We start from the raw sequence: 23,670 nt of genomic DNA, 5'->3' as shown, positions 1-23,670 counted from the left end.
TGTTTCTTTACCAAGAGTGTAGTCAAACACTGCAACAGGCTTCCTAGAAGGGTGGTCAATGTCCCAAGCCCATCAGTGTTTAAGATGTATTTGGACAGTGCCCTTAATAACATGCTTTACCTTGGTCTGCCCGGAATGGGTCAGGTGTTGCACTAGATGATCATTGTATGTCCCTTTCAACTGAAATTATTCTATTCTATTCTATTCTATTCTATTCTATTCTATTCTATTCTATTCTATTCTATTCTATTCTATTCTATTCTATTCTATTCTATTCTATTCTATTCTATTCTATTCTATTCTATTCTATTCTATTCTATTCTATTCTATTCTATTCTATTCTATTCTATTCTATTCTATTCTATTCTATTCTATTCTATTCTATTCTGTTCTGTTCTGTTCTGTTCTGTTCTGTTCCGTTCCGTTCCGTTCCGTTCCGTTCCGTTCCGTTCCGTTCTGTTCTATCCCATCCCATCCCATCCCATCCCATCCCATCCCATCCCATCCCATCCCATCCCATCCCATCCCATTCCATCAGATTTGATCCAATTTGATTTGATTACATTCTAAGAATCTCGCTAGGGCATGCATGCTGTCAGGAAGGCTAAGGCTCAGCTAGAACTGAAATTGGCCGAAGACAACAAAAGCAAGAAAGGGTTCTTCAGACACATGAGCAGTAAGCAGAAGCACAAGGAAGACATAGGACAATTTTTAAGCAGTGCAGAGAATCTAGTTACTAATAATGCTGCCAAGGCAGAGTTTTTCAGTACACTCTTTGCCTCCACCTTTACCTGTGTGCTGAACCCCAGCTCATGAAATCAAGCAACTACACCAACACATATGTTGATACATCCTTAGTGGAGGAAGGATTGGTCTTTGGTCTTTTGCAAGGTCTCAATCCACAGAAATCTGTGGTCCTAGACATAACCCATCCCAGTGTATTAAGAAAAGTGCATGATGTTGTTGTTATGCTTGCTGTTTATAATCTTTGAAAAGTCACGGATACCAGGGGATGTTGCTGATGACTGGAAGAGGGCATATGTCATACCCATGTATTGCAAAGGAAATGGAGCAGGTGACTGGGAAAAGCCAACACAGATTTAGCAAAGTCAACTTATGCCAGACTAACCTGATCATCTTCAACAACAAAATGACATTTTTTTGGTGATGTGAGGAGAGCAGTGGATGTCATTTACCTGGACTTCAGAAAAACATTCAACACTATTTCCCACAGATGATAGGACTGAAAGCAACCTCACCAAATTTGCTGATGGTACCAAGTGGGTGGTAAGGTGGACACATCAGAAAGGAAAACTGTCTTACAGAGAGACATCGATTGGACAGACTGGAAGAAGGTAGTAGCAAGAACTGTATGAAGATTAAGAAGGTCCTGTACCATGGAATGACATGTGAAGAGACCAGTACAGGCTAGGATCTGTATGGCTGGGGAGCAGCCTTGCTGAAAGAGACCTTGAGCTCAGTTGTCCAGCCAGCTTTTAACCTAGCATAAAGTACACATGTTCAAGCAATGAGCAGCCAGTTTCTCCAGGAGAATGCTGTGGCAATGGTGTCAAAGGCTTTACTAAGGTCCAGGTAGACAATATGCATAGCCCTTCCCTCATCCACTAAGTGAGTCAGCTTGTCACAGAAGATCAGGTTTGTCAAGCCAGACCTGCCTTTCATAACCCCGTGCTGCCTGGGTCTGAGCCCCCGGTTGTCCTGCATGTGCCGTGTGATAGTGCTCAGGATGATCTGATCCAAAATATTCCCTGGCACCGAGTCCAAGTGACAGGCCTGTAGTTCCCCAGATCCTCCTTCCTGCCCTCCTTGTAGACGGGTGTCACACTGGGTAACCTCAAGTCTTCTGGGACCTCCCCAGTTCGCCAGGACTGTTGATAAATGGTGGAGAGTGGCCTGGCCTCCACCAGTTCCCTCAGTACCCTCAGGTGGATCACACCTGGTCCCATAGATTTGTGCATGTCTAAGTGGAGGAGCAGGTCACTAATGTTTTTTTCCTGGACTGTGGGGACTTCATTCTGCTCCTCCTCATCCCCATCTTCCAGCTCAGAGGGCTGAGTACCCAGAGGGAAGGTGCTTTTAATATTAAAGATTGAGGCAAAGAAGGTATTAAGTACCCCAGCCTTTTCCTCACCCTTTGTGGCAGTGTTCCCTGCTGCATCCAATGAAGGATGGAGATTAACCCTGGCCCTCCTTTTGTTTCTCATGTATTTGTAAAAACTGTTTTTGTTACCTTTTACAGCAGTGGCAGCCTGAATTCTAGCCGGGCTTTTGCCTCTCTGATCTTCACCCTGCATAACCTTGTGACATCCCTGCAGCTCTCCAGAGCTGCCTGCCCCTCCTTCCAAAGGTGGCAAACTCTCCTTTTTTTTCTGAATTCCAACAAAAACTCTCTGTTCAGCCAGGATGGTCTTCTCCCCCACCTGCTTGTCTTTTGGCACATGGGGATGGCCTGCTCCTGTGCCTTTAAGATTTTTTTCTTGAGCAATATCCAGCCTTCCTGGATGCCTTGGCCCTTCAGAACTATCTCCCAAGCGACTCTGTCAACCAGGCTCTTAAACAGGCCAAAGTGACCCCTCCAGAAGTGCGAGGCAGTGTTTCTGCTGACCCCCTCCTCACTTCTCTGAGAATCAAAAACTCTTTGCATCTCATGATCGCTATGCTCAAGATGTCTTGCAACCACCACATCACCCACCAGTCCTTCCCTTTCTTTAAACAGCGGGTCTAATGGGGCATCCCCTCTGGCTTGCTCACTGGCCAGCTGTGTCAAGAACTTATTTTCATCACACACTCCAGGAACCTCTGACACTGTTTCCTCTCTGCTGTGTTGTATTTCCAGCAGGCATTTGGTCAGTTAAATCCTCCACGAGAATAAGGGGTAGTGATCTTGTGACTTCTCACAGCTGCTTACAGAATGTTTCATCTGCCTTATCATCCTGGTTGGGTGGTCTGTAGCAGACTCCCACCAGGGTATTTGCCCTGTTGAGCCTCCCTCTGATTCTTACCCATAAACAGTCAATGCTATTGTCACCATCGTTCAACTCTAGGCATTCAAAACAGAGCTACCCCACTGCCTCTCCTTCCTTGCCTATTCCTTCTGAAGGGTTTGTAGCCATCCATTGCAGCACTCCAGTCACACAAGTTATCCCACCTGTTTCTGTGATGGTGACTATGTCATAGTCTTCCTGCTGCAAGATGGCTTCCAGGTCCTCCTGTTTGTTGCCCATGCTTTGGGCATTGGCTCAGATGCACTTCAGCTGTGCTATCGCTGTGCTATCAGTCTCGCCTCCAACACTGTCATACTGCCTCCAGGCTCATCTCTAACAAGCTTGGGTTTATTCCCTTCCCCCTTCAAACCTAGTTTAAAGCTCTTTCAACGAGCCCTGCTAACTCACAGCCTAGGGTCTTTTTCCCCCTTTAAGACAGGTGAACCCCATCTGTTGCCAGTAGACCGGGTGCTGTGTAAACTCACCTATGATCAGAAAAACTGAACTTTAGGTGTTGACACCAGGCCTCGAGCCAAGTATTGATCTGTGTGATCTTCTGATTACATGCCCCATTGTTCCCTGCAGCTGCCAGGATGATTAGTCAGGAGGGAACATTGCTGTTCTAATGTAGCAGTCACAAGATATTGTCTATTTACTTATTGTATTGGAGTTTTGAAGTTAGCTTTTAATCATTCAGATTTGGTCTTTATCTAGTTTTCTCTCATTCTTCATCATCACAACATCTCACTATGCCTCAAATACCACGAATGCTGCTAGATACTAGTCATGAAAAGCTGTTTCATTCAAATGTGAATAAGGCAGAAGCTGTACTGTAATCCTTAAACCTGAAATTCCAGCATTGTCTTTCCAATGTTTGATTCTGGCATGTAATAATAGGCTGAATATTAGTGCTTGGGTCATCAACATCCTTCAAGTTACCCATAAGGAAGAAATAAAACAATGCAGTTGGAATAGAAATGATTGCTTTATCATGTGTGCCTAGTTTATAGTTATGAACATGTTTTAGTACTGCAAACCTGGGTCAGTTTTAACGCTTCTCCCACCCCCCCCACCCCCCACATCTCCCCTCCCCGTTTCTTTCCACAGCAAACAATTCGGGTCTCCATTATTGTTGATCACAGTTACCATGGCAGTTATCCGTTTTAATAACATTTTTCATACCATCTGATTACTCTGCAAGGGCTCTGACAATTCATGAACACTGATTTCTTTCACCTTAAACATTGATCTATTACACATTAAGGTTGCTGATGCCTTTGGGTGCTTGCCAGTCTTCCTGTGGTGACAAATAAGAATGCTAAATCACTTACTGAACTGTTGGTTACTGGGAAGGAGGAAAGGAGTTGTGGGATTAATCAGAAGTGCTTTAATGTTTGCTTTTCAGTAAGAACCCAGAACTCCAGAGGCTTGCTCAGCTAGGCCCCCATGCACATCCTACTGGTCCTTCTTAAATCATTGTTCTGATACAGTTGAGCTGGTTTATCTGACATGCTTCTCCTCTTGCCTGTAACCATCACAGTACCTGCTCAGAGTTCCTTCTCTTCTATCTAGCTACGTTGTTTCTTGCCTGATTTATTCAATGCCACTGGATCAGTCAGTGAATTTTGTAAGGCTTTTCTAACCTGGTGCTTGCTATAGTTCAAATATGCTCTTAAATATTGCAGCACTAGCATGCAGTAGAAGTAAAACACTCAGCTGTACCAACAAAGGAGAAGAAAAGCAGCAAAATGTTATCCCAGCAATGGGCAATGGAATGGATAATGAAAGATGGCAAGAGAGCAGGAGGAGGCCCCTGGAAAATTATAACACAGAGCTTGTAAAATGCTTAGAAGCATTTTCCATCCAGAAAAGAATGCCGTTATTGTAAATAACACATACAATTATGGAAGAAAAAAGGCAACTTGGAATTTTTTATTTGTTTACAGAAAGGAAAATTATGTAAAAGAGGTATCTGGTTCTGGAGCTCTAACAAAAGTGTCTGCTGGGTGTAAAGACAGGAAGAAAATATCACACTGGGGAGGAGGAGAAGCAGAAAAGAAGGAACAATCTGTTTTATTCTGTCCAGACCTGTTTATCCATCCTCAGTCAAATAGTTAAAATATTCTTCTTGGTTTTACAGCTCTAAGATAAATTGTCTCTAATGGGACTAAAATGACAGACCTAAATTTTGAAGCCCTGCTTAGGTTTTTTTACAAACCAGAGCAGCATCCCTCTAGAGCATTTTGAAATAAACTGCAAGTGACTGGCAGCTCACCAGTATATATTTTTATACTAATGCCTTGCTGCCCTTCAGCTGATCTCGCCTATCCTGGTATTCTATAGGTAGGAGAGTCTATCTCCTGGACCCAGGATTTACCAGTCCCTGTGATACTGTTGTTTATCCACCTAAAGTCTTAAACATAATCATTTGCAATGAATCAACAATATGCCCCTTCAGTTAAATACTTTCTGTCTAGTTTGCAGGAATACTTACTGCCACACAGATAATTCTGACTGTGAAGGTTTCGCACCTCATAAAGTAAATATATAGCAATGAAGGCATTTTATGAAGTGCTTCTATGGCCATATTGATGAAGTATGATGAAATGGTCCATAATCCTACATTTGCATTTTCAGTAAAATCCAATAGCCCCATGAATTAGCCAGGTATAGTAAGGGGCAGAGTTTCACTTGAGCTCATTCTTCCTTCTCCTCATTTTCACATGGAAAACCAGAAAAGCAACATGAGATGGATCAGGACAGATTCTTTTGAATAACCCTAGCTATTCAGTGACAAAGTTAAACAGATTTCTACCCAATATGGTTCCACTGAAATGCTAGTAAATTTATGGTTTTCAAATGCTGTAGTGCTAACACAATGTTGCTGAAATATTTACGCTGGCTTTTAAATATCCCTGAGGAAATCCAAGCAGAAGTCTATGAAGTACATAACCTTTTACCTCAAAAATTTCCATAAAAAAATATAAATTACTTGAATAAAAACTCCCTTTAAATTTCACACAAAAATAAATCATGCAATAGTTTTCTTAATTTTAATGGACTTTTGTCCATCTGAAATACATAAAATTTTCAGTTCTGGAAAAGGAAACATCCTTTTATCTGTAAAACAGGCACAGACCAGATCACCTTAGTCATCTGTTTTTACATTTTTCCTCTTAAAAATATAAGTTCCAGGAGTTTTACTTAGAAGTCAAACACTACAGACCATCTATTAAAATACAGGGAAATAGTAATGTTTCTTTTCAGAGTATCTTCCACACTTAGCAGAAATTCAATCATAAGAGGAATTCAATTAAGCTTTCCTAAAACCATCAGATATGTCTTTTAGCAAGTTAGTACTTTCATTTTTAAGGATTTCTAACGCCCAAAGATGGTATTTGTTACATAGGATTGCTCTGAGCTATAAATATTTTATCTAGGTATAAACTCCAGAGAAAAAAAAACAACAAACCTAAGATAATTCTAAAAGTTAACACAGCCTAGCAAAACTGATGTTTTAATACCACAGTCTTAAAATAAATGTGGCTTGGACACTCTTTATTAGAATAATGGTGAAAAACCACTTTGACTTTCATCAGCTGGATGAAGATATGCCAGTTTTGAAGAAAAATAATCATGTAGATTTCTTTCATTAATACCTTTCCCATGTACTATCTATTAGTCACTCCTAGAGAAGAGATAGTAGGCCTTGTAGAACTTTGAGTTTGCCTACAAGGTCTTAATTATTTTGCCTACAAAAATCTTCATAAAAATTTTGCCCCTCTCCCAGCTATCTTTTAAACTGACATCATCCTACATAGTAGGGAAGCACACAAACTCTTGAGTTTCCTGGGTTAACACTGAAGATACATTTGCAGAGGTTCTAATAACCCTGTTGGAGAAGTTTATTAGTAAACCAGTTATGCATCACTACTGATACTAAAATTACTTGTGCCACTTACACTGGTTGAGGAAACAGACTCCCAAACAGTTTCCATGATTAATTCATTTGTGATCCTGCAACAATGGAATTCATTGAAGAGCAAGGTGATCGGAGCCACTTTTACAGCACCTCACCTTGCCTCTGCTTTGCTTAAGCAGCTGTGAAAAAGCAGACATTGAATTTTACAGATCTCTGGTGAAGTCTGTATTTCCCATTGTATTTCTTAGGTGTATTTTTGCTTCTCAATACAAGAAAGGTAAAACACAGTTACCAAAAAAAAAAAAAAAAAAAAAAAAAAAAAAAACAACAGAGGTATTACTTATATTATTTATTATCTGCTTTTCTCATAAAATTTGACTTCTGAGAGCCAACACTTCCAGTAAGAATCAGCTTAATTAGCTTTACCACTTTTTTCACAATAATATTGGTTTAATTAAATATTAATCTATTTTATAAAAAGTCTGTAATGTTGGTGACTTTTGAACTGACATGACACGCCCACGTACCCCACATCAAGCCCAAGATTTCGACTATATCAAAGCTTTTACAAGGCTAAATCGTGTGCCACAATGAAAAGTAGAGCCCAAGGCAGTAGCAATGCCTGAATTGCAACTACAAGGAATAGATTATGTGAATTAAATACATATGAACCTAGGAGATGAAGCCCATCCCAGGATTTTAGTCAGCTTAAAAATGCCTTGAAGTACTTATGCCAAACCGACCAGAAGGTGAAACTTCTAAAAATCTAAAATCTGGCAGACAGTCTGAGCATGAATGAGCAAGTAAGCCACTCGAGAAGCAGCAGCATGCACATTCTACTTTATCTCTATCTTAGAGAGCAAATCAGTCCTAGCAATTGCCATGATTTTATAAGACAATGAAAACCACTCTCAAACTCTGCTTTGTTCATTCTTCCAGCTTTTGTCTCCCCACCTAATGTATATATAGACAGTAATTTATTGGGTGAGGAAAAAAAAAAAAAGTTATGGTAGTAACAACAACAGCCCTGAAAACAAATGTCTTTCTAAACAACCTATTGACATCTGTTTCCAGTTGTCTTAGTACAGAGCTGAAGCAGTATAACTGAAATCAATGATCTTTGTATTCTTTTTGTATCTTACAAAGAGAGAGAAAGAACAGGGGCACTGAGAACCTGGCATGGTTTTCAACACCAAAGCTATCTTTACAGAAATTTGCACTAGACTTGGAGGACTAGTCATTTAAAAATATCTGAATATGTTTTAAATGCCAGGAAGCAGTAATTAGCATCTCTATAATTCCAATGTTTTATTTTCTTCATGGCCAAGAAGTTTTGATGTACTTGAGGGCTTCAACTTATTTCAGTGTTACTCCAACTGATAGAGCACTTTTGTAGTTTGTGATGCTTGATGTGATACATTGCATACTCTTTTATGCTCAATTGCAACAGCATCCATAGATTCTTGCATCTTTTTTTCCTCCTCCAGGCCTTAAGGAATTCAGTATCTGACACAATTACTTTAATTCTACTGGATGGTTTCTATTCACTTCAACAACAGGTGTGAGTACACTGCTTCTAATTATGATGTAATAACTGGTTTCAATCAAGCAAAGCACTGTTTTAAATTTGATGAAAATGGATGCATAGTTCTCTGAAACAAGCAACAGTAATGTTTTAAATGCTTATCTTCTCATGGGGTAAAGTATTTTTTTCATTTGAAAGAAAAGCACTCTACAGTCCCTATTTAAATACCATTTTCTACAAGTTTCTTCACAAAAAATGTGATTTTTAAAAGGAAAGTGAATTTGTATTTCTTTCTTTTATTTCAGTTTTTCCTGTAATGCTAAGAAGCTGGCATCTCCCTGAAAGTGTAAAGTATTTAACCATTTTATGGTCAGTTCAAATGTTTTGTCACTGTGCATTTCTCTGTCTTTATGTTTAAATGTTGCCTTGCAGGTTGTATGCGTTTTGTTTTCCTAGATTCTGAGAACAAAACTCAGATTTACGTGCTTTCAATAGTAAAGGTCGTAATATAAAACAATCCTAATACTTTGGCTTTAGAGTGTCTTATGAAGATGAAATATCAGAAAAAAATGACAGCTAAAAGATTTTTTTCCAGTAAAGAATTCCAGTAAAGATAAAGATAAAAATTGTTTTCCAGTAAGACAAGTTTTATAAGGAAATGCTAACTCCTGAGGGATTAAGAGATTTACAAGTGTGGAATAAGCAAAAAATCCTTAACATTTACTAAAGGTAACAGGAGATACAAAAACTTACACAGAAATTGAGATTATGATTTAAAGTGGTGACACACGATTTTCCTCTATGATTTTTTCCCTCCTTTAATTTAGATTTTTCTCTCAGTCCTGAAAGGATGAAGCTGATTAAAGCTCATTTGAGCTGGGGAATAAAAGGCTAAAATTCTAATGTCTTTTTTTCAGAGGGCAAAGGTTTTTAGCATAGGCCTTTGGGCTCAGGTTTATAAGGGAGTCTTCAGCTATTGAAAGCTGAAGCTCGGTGATGGCCGCAGAAGTGTCACCACAGCCACTGACAGCCACGGGTTGGCCCTTCAGGCTGGCTGACAGCTTCCCCTGAAACACCAGCAGCCAGAGATTTCCATTCTTAATATGCTGGTGTTTAGACTTCTTTTTTTTTTTTTTTCCTCCTAGCTGGAAAGGGGGAAGGAAGCCTTATCCTCCATCTCCACAGGGAGGAGGTGGTGTTGACCAGGCCAATATAGGCAGCTGGCAGCCATCCAGGCTCAGAGAACCAGGCTTGTCCCTGTCCTTCAGATATGTAGAGAACAGGGAAAGGATGCCCTAGCCTAAAGATGATCTCTTTTTTTTTGTTCTCAGTAGGTGAAAGTATCCAAAACCCACAGTGTTTCATTTATTTTCTACTTTGATAATTGTCATTTATCTGAAAAAGCAAGTTTACTCATACTCCCTGGTTTTGTAAACATTAATGCTATGGGCCAGATCTTCAACGCAGTAAAAGGCACTGGTGCTGGGCAAGTGGTTTAACATACAGTGTGACATAACATTGTGTGACACATGCAGGTGGCACGGTCAGTGCTGGCTTTGCCTGGCCCTGTGGCAGCTCTCGTGGCCTGGAAGCAGTGATGTGACAGAGCCCACCAGCTGCCTCAGGTCACAGCAAGGCCTCAGATCTCTTCCAGGGAGCCAAGCCAGGGCGAGATCTTTCCAGTTGTCTCCTCTCCTCTGTTCGGTGCCTGCAAAGAGGTCAAACACAGAGCACCACCCCTGTAATTGCTGAAAAGAAGAAGAGCTGAAGTGAACTTAAAAGTTAGGTTCATTGCCTCTGAGGCTGGAACTGGAAAATGCAGTGTGAACAGAGAACTTCAACTGAAGCATTGCTTAACATCCCAGAAGATTTCCACTGCTCTCAATAAAGCTTTCTACCCCTGCTCTGAAAGTCTTTCTGGTGAATCCCTAAGTTTCTAGTGGGCCAACTTGGATGAGAAATCAGCATAAGGAGCCCCCGTGTTCTGAAAACAGTGGCGGTGTCATGGAGGAAGGCTCTGCTGGTCCTGCTGCTTGCTGACACGAGCTTGGCATGCAGGAGAGCAGCTGCTGCAGCTCCCCAGTTTCACTGTAGAGTTCAAGGGCCACCATCTGAGGAAGCTGAGTGACAGGACAGGTATGTCCTGGCACTGGTTAGGACAGCAGCAGTGAGGGAAGGTTTGAGGCCTCTTTGCCTGACCAGCAACATGAGACAACACACAATACATTTTCCTTGCCTGGGCGCTGCGCTAGGGTTTTAAAGTTCTGACTCCAGCCTTGCCTCGATTTATGCTTTGGGCAATTCCTTTGGACAACAAATTGTAGCTAACATTGAGTGTGTATTGTTGCACAGCGAGTGTACTGACAATCCTTATGAACACCAGGCTGCCCAGGGGAAGAGAATCGGTGGCTTCCCATGGATAGTGAAGTTTATAAGTTTAACAAGTGTTTTCTGGATATTGTAGTGAGAAGCGAAATGAATTTTGAGAGCCAAAGTTAGCATTTCATGAATGATTTCCCATCACATACGTACTCATTCTGATCAAACTTGGTGCTGCAGTTAAAAAAATGGGATTTTTTTAGCTTTTAGAAAGATTCTTCAGGTAACCCTAAATACCTTTCCCATCTCAACCTGGCAACAATCCTTTCAAGTCTATGCTCTTTATGTCATTGTGAAGAAACTTGTAAAAGAGACTACATTTACAACACGACCAGCAAACACAATGAATTTGGGCGTTTGATTGATCCCTGACAGAAAACAGGGACAGCCTTGGTTAAGTTCAGTTGCTGGGTTAAAACATAAAAAAGGAAGTCTGTAAGACTAAAAGGACGTTGGATTAGAGATAGCTGTAAATAAAAAAAGTCAGTGCTTTCTATCACCCTTGGCATGAATGTTTAACTAAGCACATTCGTTACCTAATACAGATAGTTTGTTGCAATGGTGTATTGCCGACTAAGCAACAAGGTTTTTTTCTGCTACATTTTTGAGAGTTTTTCCAGTGTTGAGGAGTAGAATGGAATACTATTGTATCAACTTGGGCTAATGCAAAGGCGAGCTTAGCACAAGGCATTTTGCAGAAATCATCACTTAAAAAAAAAGTGTCTCTGGTCCTGCTGTGTCCATATTGAAGCTACATGGTTTCTCTCTACTCATCTGCAAATCTAAATAGTGAAGTAAATTATGTAATTCTGGCATCTGTTCTCTTACATTTCTCTCTCAGTGTTTTTGGCAGCTAGCTCATATCCAAGTCACAATGCTGAAGAAGGCACAGCATCAAATGAAGCATTTTAGTACCACACATATATGTGATGAGGGCAAGAATCCATTCTAGGCAAAACAACAGAAAAATTAAATGGAGAGAAGCCATCAATTAAGATGTAACACTGAAGCACTCAGACAAATATTTAAGTACAATGGACAACATTTTTTTGATTTACAAGATTTTCAGAGGAGCTTAATTGGTCTCTGACAACTGAAGGCAATACTGGTAACAAACTCCATGTTATTTATACCACCTATCTGTTTTCCCCAAGCCCATATATGCAGTCTCATACACACGCATTACAAAGTCTGGAAACATCCACCAAATTATTCAGATCTGCAAGAAAAAGAAAAGCTTGAAGTGAGAGGGAGGCATTGTCTGTGATTTTAAACAGCTGCTTTCTGATCACTTTATATGATAATGCTCAAGAGGAAATTTGAGTCCTTAAGTCAGTGACATCACACCTACTGCAGGACTAAAACTACTTATTCCACCTCCTACAACTGTGTTTAGTTATGAAGGGTTTCCTCACACCACAAGACATTGAAAAAGAGCTGAAAACATAAACTTTATATTTTACCAATGGGTATTAGAGTTACATGCACTTTGATGCTTGTGTATTTGTACTTCTGACAGCATTAATGTTGTGACCACAACAGTCTATGGATGTAACTAAGGAAATGTTCACTGGGTAGTGACCTTCTAGTTAATCAATCAAACTTTCATTAGACCAGGAAAAAAGGTAATAAAAGATAAAGTCCTTATAAAGCATACTTTGATTAACAGTACCAGGGAAATGATAGCAAGTATATAAGGAAATACTAATTTGGTATATAGATCACCAGCTCAGGGAATTTTCAGTGCTTCTATCTTTACCAAGCTACAAACCCATAGTTCAAAAGAATTAATCGATGTAGATCATCTCTCTTGCAAAGCTGAAAAGTAGGCTTGACTGGCAAATGCATTTTTTGGTCAAGTTGTCATTTCTCCATGTCAAAACATAGCAACTTGATAAAAACATGAGCAGTTAGAGTTTAGCAAGTGAGGAGCTGGAAGCTGATCATATGGGCCTAATGTTAGGCCCTCTAACATAAACAAAAATTATTATACAGTTTTTGGATAGTTACCACATGTGTTATATATCCAGAATAAAAATAGAAAAGAATATCTTTAAAACACATGGGCAAATTAATAGATTTTTTGACTGTGAGATACCATGAAGCGTATCCTGTAATTCAGAATAAGAATGCAGAACATTATTATTACAATGATTTTTTAAAACCAGACTTGAGTGTGGACATTTGCAGTTTGTCTGTAATGCACTGCTTACTGTCTTTTACAGATGTCGTAAATATAATAACTACAGGAGTTTTTAAGCAATCTGGATGTTGAAAGCTTTGATATCTATACATTGAAATATTGGAAATTCATTACTAAATTGTTTTAATGTTTACAGTGCTTGTCTTTGATGAACCATTTCCAATTAGACCCACTTGCATGCTCCTAATGCTTTTTCCTGAAAGAATGAACAGAACCAATCTTTTAATGTCCATCTGCAGCAGCTTAACATGGGCAGCAGGCTGCCAAACTGGCTTTCTTCTGCTTCTCTATCAGTGATGTGGTCCTGAATTATATTTCTGACTGACTGTAGCAATGTAGTTTTATAAGAGAAACGTACAATCCAGCACTTGATAATGCACAGGAAAGTTATTAATCTATTTGAAAAGCATTGTTTAAAAAAAACCCAAAACCCAACAGAAAACCCACCAAAAAAAAAAAAAAAAAAAAGTGCGAACCCTAGAGATGGGTAAAATGTTGGCAAAATATGAAACATGTAAAACTGATAATATGCAAGGCAGCACAATAATCTAGCAAAAATAAAAATTGTAAAAATGTGCTGGTTTTTCCTCTTGCATTATATTTTCAAGGACCAAAAATTCAAAGCTGTCTTGCTTTGGCACTATCACAAGTTTTTGAAACATTTAAGATCCAGGAAATTCTAGGATGCTTTAAGCAATTCTCTTAACAGTATTCCCAACAGTTTCATAATAAGAACAAACACAAAAGTAAAAGTAGATCCAGAATGTTCAGAAGACTCTGTGAAGAGCTCCCTGCACCAAAGCTCTGAAAATAAGCCTACTCTTTAAAATTTTTAAACTAAAAAACACTACCAGTTTAAGTTCTCCCAAAGTAGTTTACTGCCATTTAAATTTGAAATTAGGTTCTATATGTGTTGCTGAAAAGTTATTTTTGATCCTAAGCTGCACAGCATGAGAAATATGAAGCACTGTAGTCACTGGTAAGCTCTCTTTAACAATTTCAGACCATTTTAGTAACGTCTTAGAAGCTTTAGACAACTACCCCGACAAACTACCACTGGGTAACTCTCCCAGACTTCTGATCAGGTGAAAACTGCAGAAATACTGGAAAATGAAAAATCTCAATGCCCGTCTTCTGTCATGACAGAAAGAAGCCTAATCTGAATGCACTGCAAATCCAGAGAATTCAAGGTAATTTTTGCTTTCTTGGGAGGCAGGAGGGGAGCATTTTGCTTATTTATATTAAGCTAGCATCTTGCTATGAAAATTTAAGGCTAAGAAAAGAAAGATCCTATGCAGAACATTTTTGCTACCTTGCACAGCTAAGGCTCAAAACAATTCCCCAGCTCCAGTCAAAGCCCTTGCAAACCGTTATGGCTTGCTCAGTCCCTATCCTACTTCAGCTTCTAACTCCCCTATTGTAATCTGAACAAGATCATGGTACGTGGCTTGTTTCCTATATGCACTGAGGAAATGTTCCAGAAAGCACACAATACAAAATTCATAGTCTCCAAACTCTTATTTGGTTTAACAGAAGGGCTGAACTATAGTAATTGGAAAGACCCATGGATATTTACCAAATTGGTTAAAACACTTGCAATAACAGCAATTGCTTTAGGTTCTAGATCTTAATGGATTACATATACAGACTAGATTATAACGAATGAGTAGTTGTTGAAACTTAGGTGCAGTACTGTTGCATCAGCCCTTGTGGAGATGATGGATGCTGGTCCTCATCTGAAAACTGGGCATCCATGGACAGGCTGGTCATGGAGTAATGGCATTGCCTTTGGAGATTAAACAATTAGTTTTTACTGACCTTCTCCTCACCTCTTTTTTTTTTTTAAAAAAAAAAAAGAAGATAGCTAGATTTATAAATACATTTTGGATGAGTTCACCTGCAAACTCCCTTATTTGTCACAAAGGCAAGTAACGAGCTTTATTATGTTATTTAACATCTGCTATGATATACTCTGAATTTTCTGATTCATTGCAACACTTTCTGCTTCTTTGTCACGTGAACCGCTAGAGGTCAATTAGACACCATTCATCTTTTTCCTCTTACTATTGCAATGGACACCTTCTAGTAGTGTAACTCATTCACAAGCACTTGTTAGACTTGGATAAGAAAAGACTATATAATAGTATTATCCCACTTAATTGCTGAAATACTGAAATAATGCTACTCTAGACCAAAAAATAGATACATAAAAAAGAAAATGCTTAAAAGTACATATATTCCTGTAATACCTTGGCTATGACAAGCTTGTAACTTGACAAAAATGCCTTATCCTAGCTAACTTATCACTGAGTTGAAGAAGAGCTTCAATTGAAGGCCAGCCCTAAATTTCAAATGTAACCTGCTATGAATGAATACCTCATTACCTGGCCCCAGGTTCGACAAGGTACTGTGTACTGTGAATAACTCTAAGCAGTTGAAATGAAAGATAGATTAGAAAAAAAGATATAAGCACCATGATCTTACATTTAACATTTTACTGTTTATTGGCTAATAATAAAATACTAGGAATGCTAAGGAGAATGTAAAAAAATTATAGCAGGTTTGAGTGCATATTAAACAGGAATGTAGACTATTTTTCCCATCAAAGTCTTCACCACTTTCTAATACAATTTATGTGTCTGCCCTAACTGTCTACCCCCAAAAGCAATACAAATACAGAAGTAACTACGTTCCTCAGATTTGCTGAATAACAGTCTCTGAAAACTGTGTTCCTATATGTTTTTCTTTTATTCATTTGCTTGTGGTCTGCATTTTTCATAGAATGACAAATATATCTTGCTTTGTTTTGACATGGAGAAATGACTTCTTGACCAAAAATGCAGGTAGTTCAGCAACTGGATTTGCTGGTTTATAGATGAATGCAAATGAACCTTTAAATGAAATTGCTAGCTGGGATATTTCTGGTCTTGTTAAATACTGTGTTTATATTCTTTTATTTTTGTAATCGTACCGAAGCCACCAATTATTTCACAAAAGGCTATGCAGTCAGCAACTGGTGAGAAGAAGGGAGTTACGAAGGTGTCATGGCACTTTCCAAACTATCAAGCTGCAACGAAGTCTTTTACCACCACATACCAACCTACTCTTCATGCTAGCTCCTCTACTGTCTTCTCCTTGTCTCTCCTCATCCCAGGCAGGCACACATTCTCTCTCTGCTTCCTCCTCTCTCTTCCTTGACTACTCCCTCATTGGCTGCCCAACCTCTTAACAGAACCAGCCACAGCTGCACCTTATCTACATCAGCCAACCCGAAGCCCCTGAAGCGAGCCCACAGTTGGATATTATCAATACTAATTAACCCAGCTTCATTCCTTTACATGAAGGAGTCTACTGAAATTGCCACTTACGTTCTGGGAATCTGATTCTGTCTCAAAAATCTGGTTGTCAAGGATTTCAAGCTCATTCTTCAAATGTTCTATTTCACAGTGTCAATGCCTATGAAGTTTGAGCTGCCTTCCTTTAAATGAAGGTAGACTGCTTAACCAGGCAATTTTCCTCTTCCTGGGGACTGGAGGCATCAAATTCAGTTTCAGTGTTTTGTTTCACTGAAAGTGAAATCTGCGCAGACTGTGTTTTGGGTTGTTCCCTATTCTTTACATGCTGGCACAGCATTAACATAGGGTGGGTGGTACATGTACTAAGTCACGGACTTTTCAGCTGCTCAGGCCCTGCCAGTGGGAAGTCTGGAGGGGCACAAGAAGTTGGGAGGGGACAGAGGCAGCACAGCTGACCCAAACTAACCAAAGCAATATTCAAAAATATATAACGTCATGCGCAGTACACAAACTGGGCAAAGTTGGCTGCGGGGTGTATCACTGCTTGGGAGGGACTGTGGCTTGGGTACTGGCTGGGTATCGGCCAGCTGGGTGGTAAGCAACTGTATTCTGCATCACTTTTTTTTTTTCTTCCCTTCAGTTTTATTTCTCTTTCTCTTTTTGTTATGTCCCTTTTTGTTACTATTACTATTACTATTACTATTATTACATTTTGCTTTATTTCAATTATTGAAATGTACTTATCTCAGCCCATGGGTTTTACTTTTTTCTGCTTCCCCTCCCCATCCCACCAGGGCAGGGGGAGTAAGCGAGTGGCTGCATGGTACTTAGCTGCCAGCTGGGGTTAAACCACAACAACATCAAATTTCCAAGCTTTGAACTTGGCAATTCAATAGAAGATGCCACTTCAGTCAAGAAATGTTATTGATGATATTCAGTCCTGTATTGGTATTGAAATAGATCACAATAAATATTGCCAACATCAAGAACACCACATGTTTAGGATGCCAGTATAAAGCACTTTCACCCTTCAAACAAGGGTTGTCCAGGTGTGTAATTGTTAAAAACAATGATCTGGTGTCTGCAGGAATAACAAACATGGTGGTGTACCCAACCCAAGCCGAGTCTGTTTTGCCTGTGACTGTAACTGATGAGTGATCTTCCTCTCCTCCTCTCAACTCACAACCTTTTTGTCACAAGTGTTTTCTCCCCTTGTCCTGTTGAGGAGGGGATGTGAAAGGGAGGCTTGGTAGTCACCAAAATCTTGACAGTCAGCCAAGATCAGCTCACCACTCCATTTAATTCCCTACTCCAGAGTCTCACTCTCTCTTTCCTTCTATATGTGGTATTGATGAGGACCCAGATGAGGAATAACTCCTCTCAATTCATGGTGAACATATGTTTGCTAAGACCTTGATGTCTTATAGCACCTTCAAGCAGGCCATTTCTTAAAAAGAAGCATACAAAAACCAACCAGCAGCAAAAAAACTCCAAACAGAAATAACAATAAACCCTAAAAGAACCTTGCAGTTTTGTTACTATTCCCTAAGATCATTAAAATTCAAAATGTTTGAGTTAATAATCTCTCCACTGACTTCCATGTTGTTGGTTTAGATGTATACCTGGTTATTTTTTCTGCCTCTCCATCTCATAAAAAAGAACAACAACACTTGTACTTCAGCCTTCACCTGGACTCCTTATAGAATTCACGAGTTCAGCTTCCTTCCTTGTTTGGGTATCCATATTTTTCCTTGAAGAACATTTTAAAAAAGAAAAAGAACTGAAGTTGGAGTAAACAAGAGCATCATAGTGTATATGGAGAAAAGCAATGAATTTAATTTGCATGAGAAAGACAATTTAATTATATAGTAATTAATTACATACTGATACTTCTCATTCCTTCCCTGCTACCAGGACACGTCTACCAGTGCACAGATTAGACTAGTTCTGGGGTTAATGGGAGCTGTGTGGTAGAAGGTGTTATCTGTATGACCCCTGCATTATCTGAAACAGAAGAAACTACAAAATAAACAGAGATCAGGGGAATGAAAAAAGTAAACATATCTCTTGCAGTTACAAGAATTGAATGCTGGGTTCCTTGCTCTACCTTGAATATCTTCCTCCATCCTCTAGGTCTTTGCCTGTTCCTCTCTCCCTGAGGCTGCCTACTACAGCTTTTCTGCTGATTAGCTGTCTCACTTGGATGTTTTCTGTCCCACCAGTTAGTAGGCAGCCTGATATGCCTCATCAAGACTAAATTAGCCTGTGCGCTTTGTGTCAGGAATACTGCAGTCATGCCCTCCAAGTTCCTGGGTCAGCAGGAGCGGCCATGCCAGTGTGTGCAGGTCACTGCAACTCCACACAGCTGCCCAGAGATACTGCTTAAGGCCCAGTTCCTCTCAGCACACACACAATTATTCTGGAAAAGAAACTTCACATCTACAGATTGGCACCGCTCAGCATGTGCAAATCGAGATTTTCCAAACCCAGAAGTGTGGCTAAGTTTTTCTAGCTAACTACAGAACTTGCATCCTTTATACAGAAGGACACTTCTGCTGGTAAACACCAAGTCCTTGTGAAAAACCATAGATTACAGCTTTTTCAGAAAAAGATAGATCCACATTATGTTAATTCAGACAAAAAATCGTTTTTTACCTAGTGCCTGTTGGAGTTCTGTAGGAACACAAATCAGTTCAAATACACAGGTTTAAGAACAAAAGCCTTAACAGGCAAGACTACTGCCTGCTCATGACTTTCTTTTATATATCAAAATTTTTGCTTCTGCCAGTTGCACCCAGGGAGGCAGGAACTTTTGAGACTCCTGTCTCTGCCTGCTGCTGGGGAAAGCCCTCTCTGATGGCATGCTCAACAGACCATGCCCTTGGGTCAGAGTAAGCAGAGGCCCATTAGGTGCAATGGAACAAAAGTTGTGTGCCGTGTCGAGTGGTAGCAAGCAGACTATTTGCTCTGAGATGTTTGTTCTTTCCCTCTTTGCAAAATTCAGTGTGATCTATATACTAAACCAGTTCAGCTCACGTTGTGAAAAAAGGTGACAGTTAATACACAAAAGTGGATGCTGGATGGCTTTTCATTCTTATCTGGTTATTACTGGCAAAGACTGAAACCAATGTAAGAGCTGTGGACATGCTCTCTCAGGGAACCACGAGATTACCTTTTTTCCAGACTAACACCTGCTCACATTGTTTCAATGTCTTTAAAAAAACTAAATCAGATGAGATGGACAACTCTACCTAAATCTACCTGTTAGACTTGTCTTCTTACTGAAGACAAAAAGAATGTACGTAAATTCTCATCTGACTTAAAAGACAAAGCACTATGAATTTTTTCAGCAGTCAGCATTAGTGGCATGCATTCACAGTAATTTCAAGCCTATGTAGGTTAAACCTATGTTAGAATGTCTTTAAAATTCTTCTCATACCTCAGAAAAACTAAAGAAAAATAGTACTGCAAGCTACTCCCACTTTTGTTTCGATGTAAACATCTTTTCCCTTGGATCTGTGGGTGGTCACAACTGCACTGTGTAAGCAGCTTGTATGTACACTTTCAACAAAAACCTTGTCAATAGATCTGCAGAAACCAGTTACCAGTGATAACTTATAACAAGGAATGCCTTTCTTCCTCCAACTAACTTCTTGCCTCCCACCACCCCCATCGCCCCCCTTAAATTCTTTGGTTTTGTAATGCATATATATTCAGACTTTACTGGAAGGTCCCAAGTCTGTGATGGTAAAATAAATCTACCCAGCAGCATAAAAACTGCCTGAGGTGTGGCTTCATAAAGATATGTTGAACTCCGAGTTTTGGGATGGATCCTTACGTGACAGGTGTATGAGAATAGCATCTTTCTACATGAATATTACTGCTTATTCCCAGTGAACTGCTTGTGCTGTCTCTTGCCTTTCAGTGTGAATAATAGTATGGGAATTCAGTGAGTAGAGATGTTTAATGCAGACGTGTACATGCCACTGCTAGCCATGTACTTTATTTCTTTCATAGCAAGTTAGAAGGAAACCAATGGTTGCATGAGACCGATTTTATTAACTCTAAGACAGCTGTTGACAATTGAATGGAAATTAAATAAATACCTCTGCACTGTGCCTTATGTCCCACAATGAATTACAATTACATCTAAATGTTAAGGCAAAAAAGCTTCTTAAATAAATAAATAAATAAAAGTCAGACATTATCCCAGCACGTCTGCGTGTTACACAGCTGATTGATTTACATCAAAAATGGCAGCCAGAAGGCTCCTAATTTAACAGTTCAAGTAGGACTGAATTTAGGGGCACAAAATTAAGATAATCTATTCATCTCTGGATGGAAATTGTAAAAACAAAGGAATTCATTATTATATTTTTTAGCTGTATTAATAGAAAATAATTTTTGGGTTTGTTACCACTATGTGAAATCTGTGGAACTGGAGGCAAGTTTTGCAAAACTTTACTAATCAAGTAGCACTTCATTTCATGTATAGTCCTACTTAAATCATAAATCAAATCTAAATACTCATATTTGCATGATATGCAGGTCACATTCGACTCCATTTGCTTCATGGGATGCCTCAGGCCAGTTTATTCTGCAGTACTTACTGAAAAGCACTTCAGAAGTAGTGTTTTTGTAAGGGACAGGTACATACAGATTGTAAGATGAGAAAACGATATATGCAGAATAACTAAGTGAAAAGTTATGGCATTCTGTTAAAAAATAGGCATTTATGCTCAAGTCTGATAGAACAGATTTCCTCTCCCTATTCCATTACTTGTATGAAAACATCTTAAGCTTAAGAGGCAGCATATTACATTACATCTGTGTAAACATAAGCATTAAGATTTTCATACTTTGGAGTTTTACAGAAACACTGGTTAAAAAGTAGACAGGACAAACTACCAGAAACAGAAAGGGATGTGACATAAAAATTTCCAAGGCTGTCAGGTAGTAGAAGTGTTTACCACAAGGTGAATGCTCTAAGAGTGTAATTAAGTATCCTAAGAAAAAGTTCTGAATTATCTTCTGAAATCCAGACTTAAAAACCAACCAGAAAACTACCTTAGATAGGCAATGTGGAGTTAAATAGCATTATAGTTTGTCATACGCATGCAGATACAAGCCAGTTAATTACCTTTATCTCTACTACCTTGGACTGTAACAGACATTTGGACTAAATAAAGCAATCGACTTGTTAGATTGTTAGTTAGTCAGATAGTTAGTTATCTTTGGTACTTACAGTCTTTCAATACCAGGGCAGGGTCTCTATGAGGAAGAACTCAGGCAATTACAGGCTGCAAAGGCTCCAAAGTTCTGTCTGTCTCAGGTCTGCTTTTTTAGGAAGCACCCACAAACTGTCCTCATACCTGAATTAGTTGAGTCCTGTACTGAATCTCTGCGTTCATTAATGCACTGAATTCCTAAAGAATCTCCCCATGCCTGCCAATTAGACACTGCCTTTCACCCCATGATTTTTCAGAGCCCATCTCCCTGGGCTGCTTACCTTTGCTGTATGCTGAGCTAATTAGCTGTACAGACAGACTCATTCCTATTGCCTCCTTCTGTTACACAGACCACAGGCTAAGGAGAGAAAGAGTGAAAAAGAGTTGTTTCATCAGGATATTGATGATATGCTGAAGCAAAGATCATTCTGGTTTACACCATGTTAACAGAGACTCCCTTGCTCCCCAAGACTCTAACCTTCTACGGAGAGACTGACAATATAAGGAAATAAGATGTAAAGTTGTTCCAAACTCATTACCATTAAAGTAGTGCATGTGGACTCTTGTTTAAAGAGTGAATGAACTAAAAGGTACGCTTTTCTTCCTCTTTCACATGTAACAGGAATATGGCTTCGATACTAAAGGCAAGTGGAAAATGAAAGCAAAATTAACCTTGTGATGTATTAGGTTAATGAAATTTGAATCTATTTTCCTGGAATGTCATTTCCAGTTCCACATACAGTAAGTGTATTAAAGTAGTTACATATAGAGAACAGGACCTGGGTTGCTCAGGGGTCTGAAGAGGCACTCCAATCAAAAGACAGACAGATGTGCTGGCAAAAGCCTGAAGTAGAAATGCAGGCACACTGCTGTTACACAGGGCTAACATGCTTTTTCTTTCAGGCAGAGGGCTGTTTGTAGCTACATCAACTGGAGTTATTTCATTGGTACAGAATACTTTTATGTAAGTTCCAGTTAAGTCTTCCCCATTTGGAAAATATCCAAAAATAAAGAGCTGTCCTTTGGTTACTGTAACAATCTTTTCTTCCACGTTCCCACACAAAAATTAGGTATTTAGGATTCTGCAGTGGAAAATTGCTACATGACGTTGTGCCTACTGAGTGTGCATAGTTGTATGTGTGCATCTTCGTCTGCTCCTTATTAATTTCCAGATTTTGTTTCGTTACAAATTAACGAACTAACACTACTTCATGTGTCTTTATTAAACCAATACATTTTAAACTGATTTTGTTATAACCCACACTTCCTTCCTGCTGAGGATATGAATTTAAGATAGTCAGTAACCCTACTGTCCCGACCTCTGCATTTTCCTAAGTTCATTCTAAACATTTTGTTTCATATGTGGACACTGAAGTGGAGTGAGTACTCTGAAGTTCATTCAAGGTGTAAACTTCATTGTGACCTTTGATGATTTTAGCTACTGTGGGAATTCTGCTGCTTTGGAAAAAATAGGCTTAACAAAGATATATTTAAGCTGTAACTTTGAGGACAGTTCCTCCCCAACTCCAGTCTCAGAAGAGTCTCATCTGGCAGAGCCAATGAACATAACTTAGAACCATCCTTCAGAATACTTTTACAAGAGTTAAGAGTGTATTTCAGAATAATATTTTGAAAGTAAACAGCAAGATTTCCACCATACTTTTCTCAATGTGCTGAATCAAATGGACAGCCTTTGAATATTTTCGGAACTGATTACCAAGACAGACTTAAGGTCACACATGAAAAAAAACTTACTCCCTGTGACAAGTCCTAAATTAAACCAAGAAGCATGCACACCTCAGCCAGACTGGTAACTCAAATCTTGTTAAGCTGCCACTGAACCAGTCTCTTAACAGGTAAGAGCCCAGAAACAGATTATTTTCCCTCCTTAATATTTTAAATGGAAATGCAATTAAGTTCACTTGGTTTGCTTTTCTTTTCCAGCTAAAATCGGGTCTAGCTGTATCAGCAACCAGGCCTGCATACCCTGAATGCAGCCACTTAAATGTAAGATTTAATTGGACTTCCTTCTGTCAACAGATTTTCATGCAGCTCTGATGTTGTAACGAACATTTACCTACTTCATCTTACTTACATGCCATAGTTTTATTT

General features: G+C 39.2%; 1 protein-coding gene across 1 annotated transcript in view; it reads right to left on the bottom strand.

Annotated features, from left to right (window-relative positions):
• The window catches only part of LIX1 (limb and CNS expressed 1), a 29,449-nt gene extending 7,336 nt beyond the window's left edge, over positions 1–22,113 (bottom strand). The window contains 5 exon segments of the mRNA XM_040580162.1: positions 3,851–3,906; positions 3,909–3,945; positions 6,968–7,106; positions 21,572–21,664; positions 22,037–22,113. Coding sequence (XP_040436096.1) covers positions 3,851–3,906; positions 3,909–3,945; positions 6,968–7,106; positions 21,572–21,664; positions 22,037–22,113 — 402 coding nt within the window.
• Between the last annotated feature and the right edge of the window lie 1,557 nt (positions 22,114–23,670).

Source organism: Falco naumanni, chromosome Z (assembly GCF_017639655.2).
Source record: "Falco naumanni isolate bFalNau1 chromosome Z, bFalNau1.pat, whole genome shotgun sequence".
Classification (NCBI taxonomy): Eukaryota; Metazoa; Chordata; class Aves; order Falconiformes; family Falconidae; genus Falco; species Falco naumanni.
This window is presented reverse-complemented; position numbering and strand designations above follow the sequence as displayed.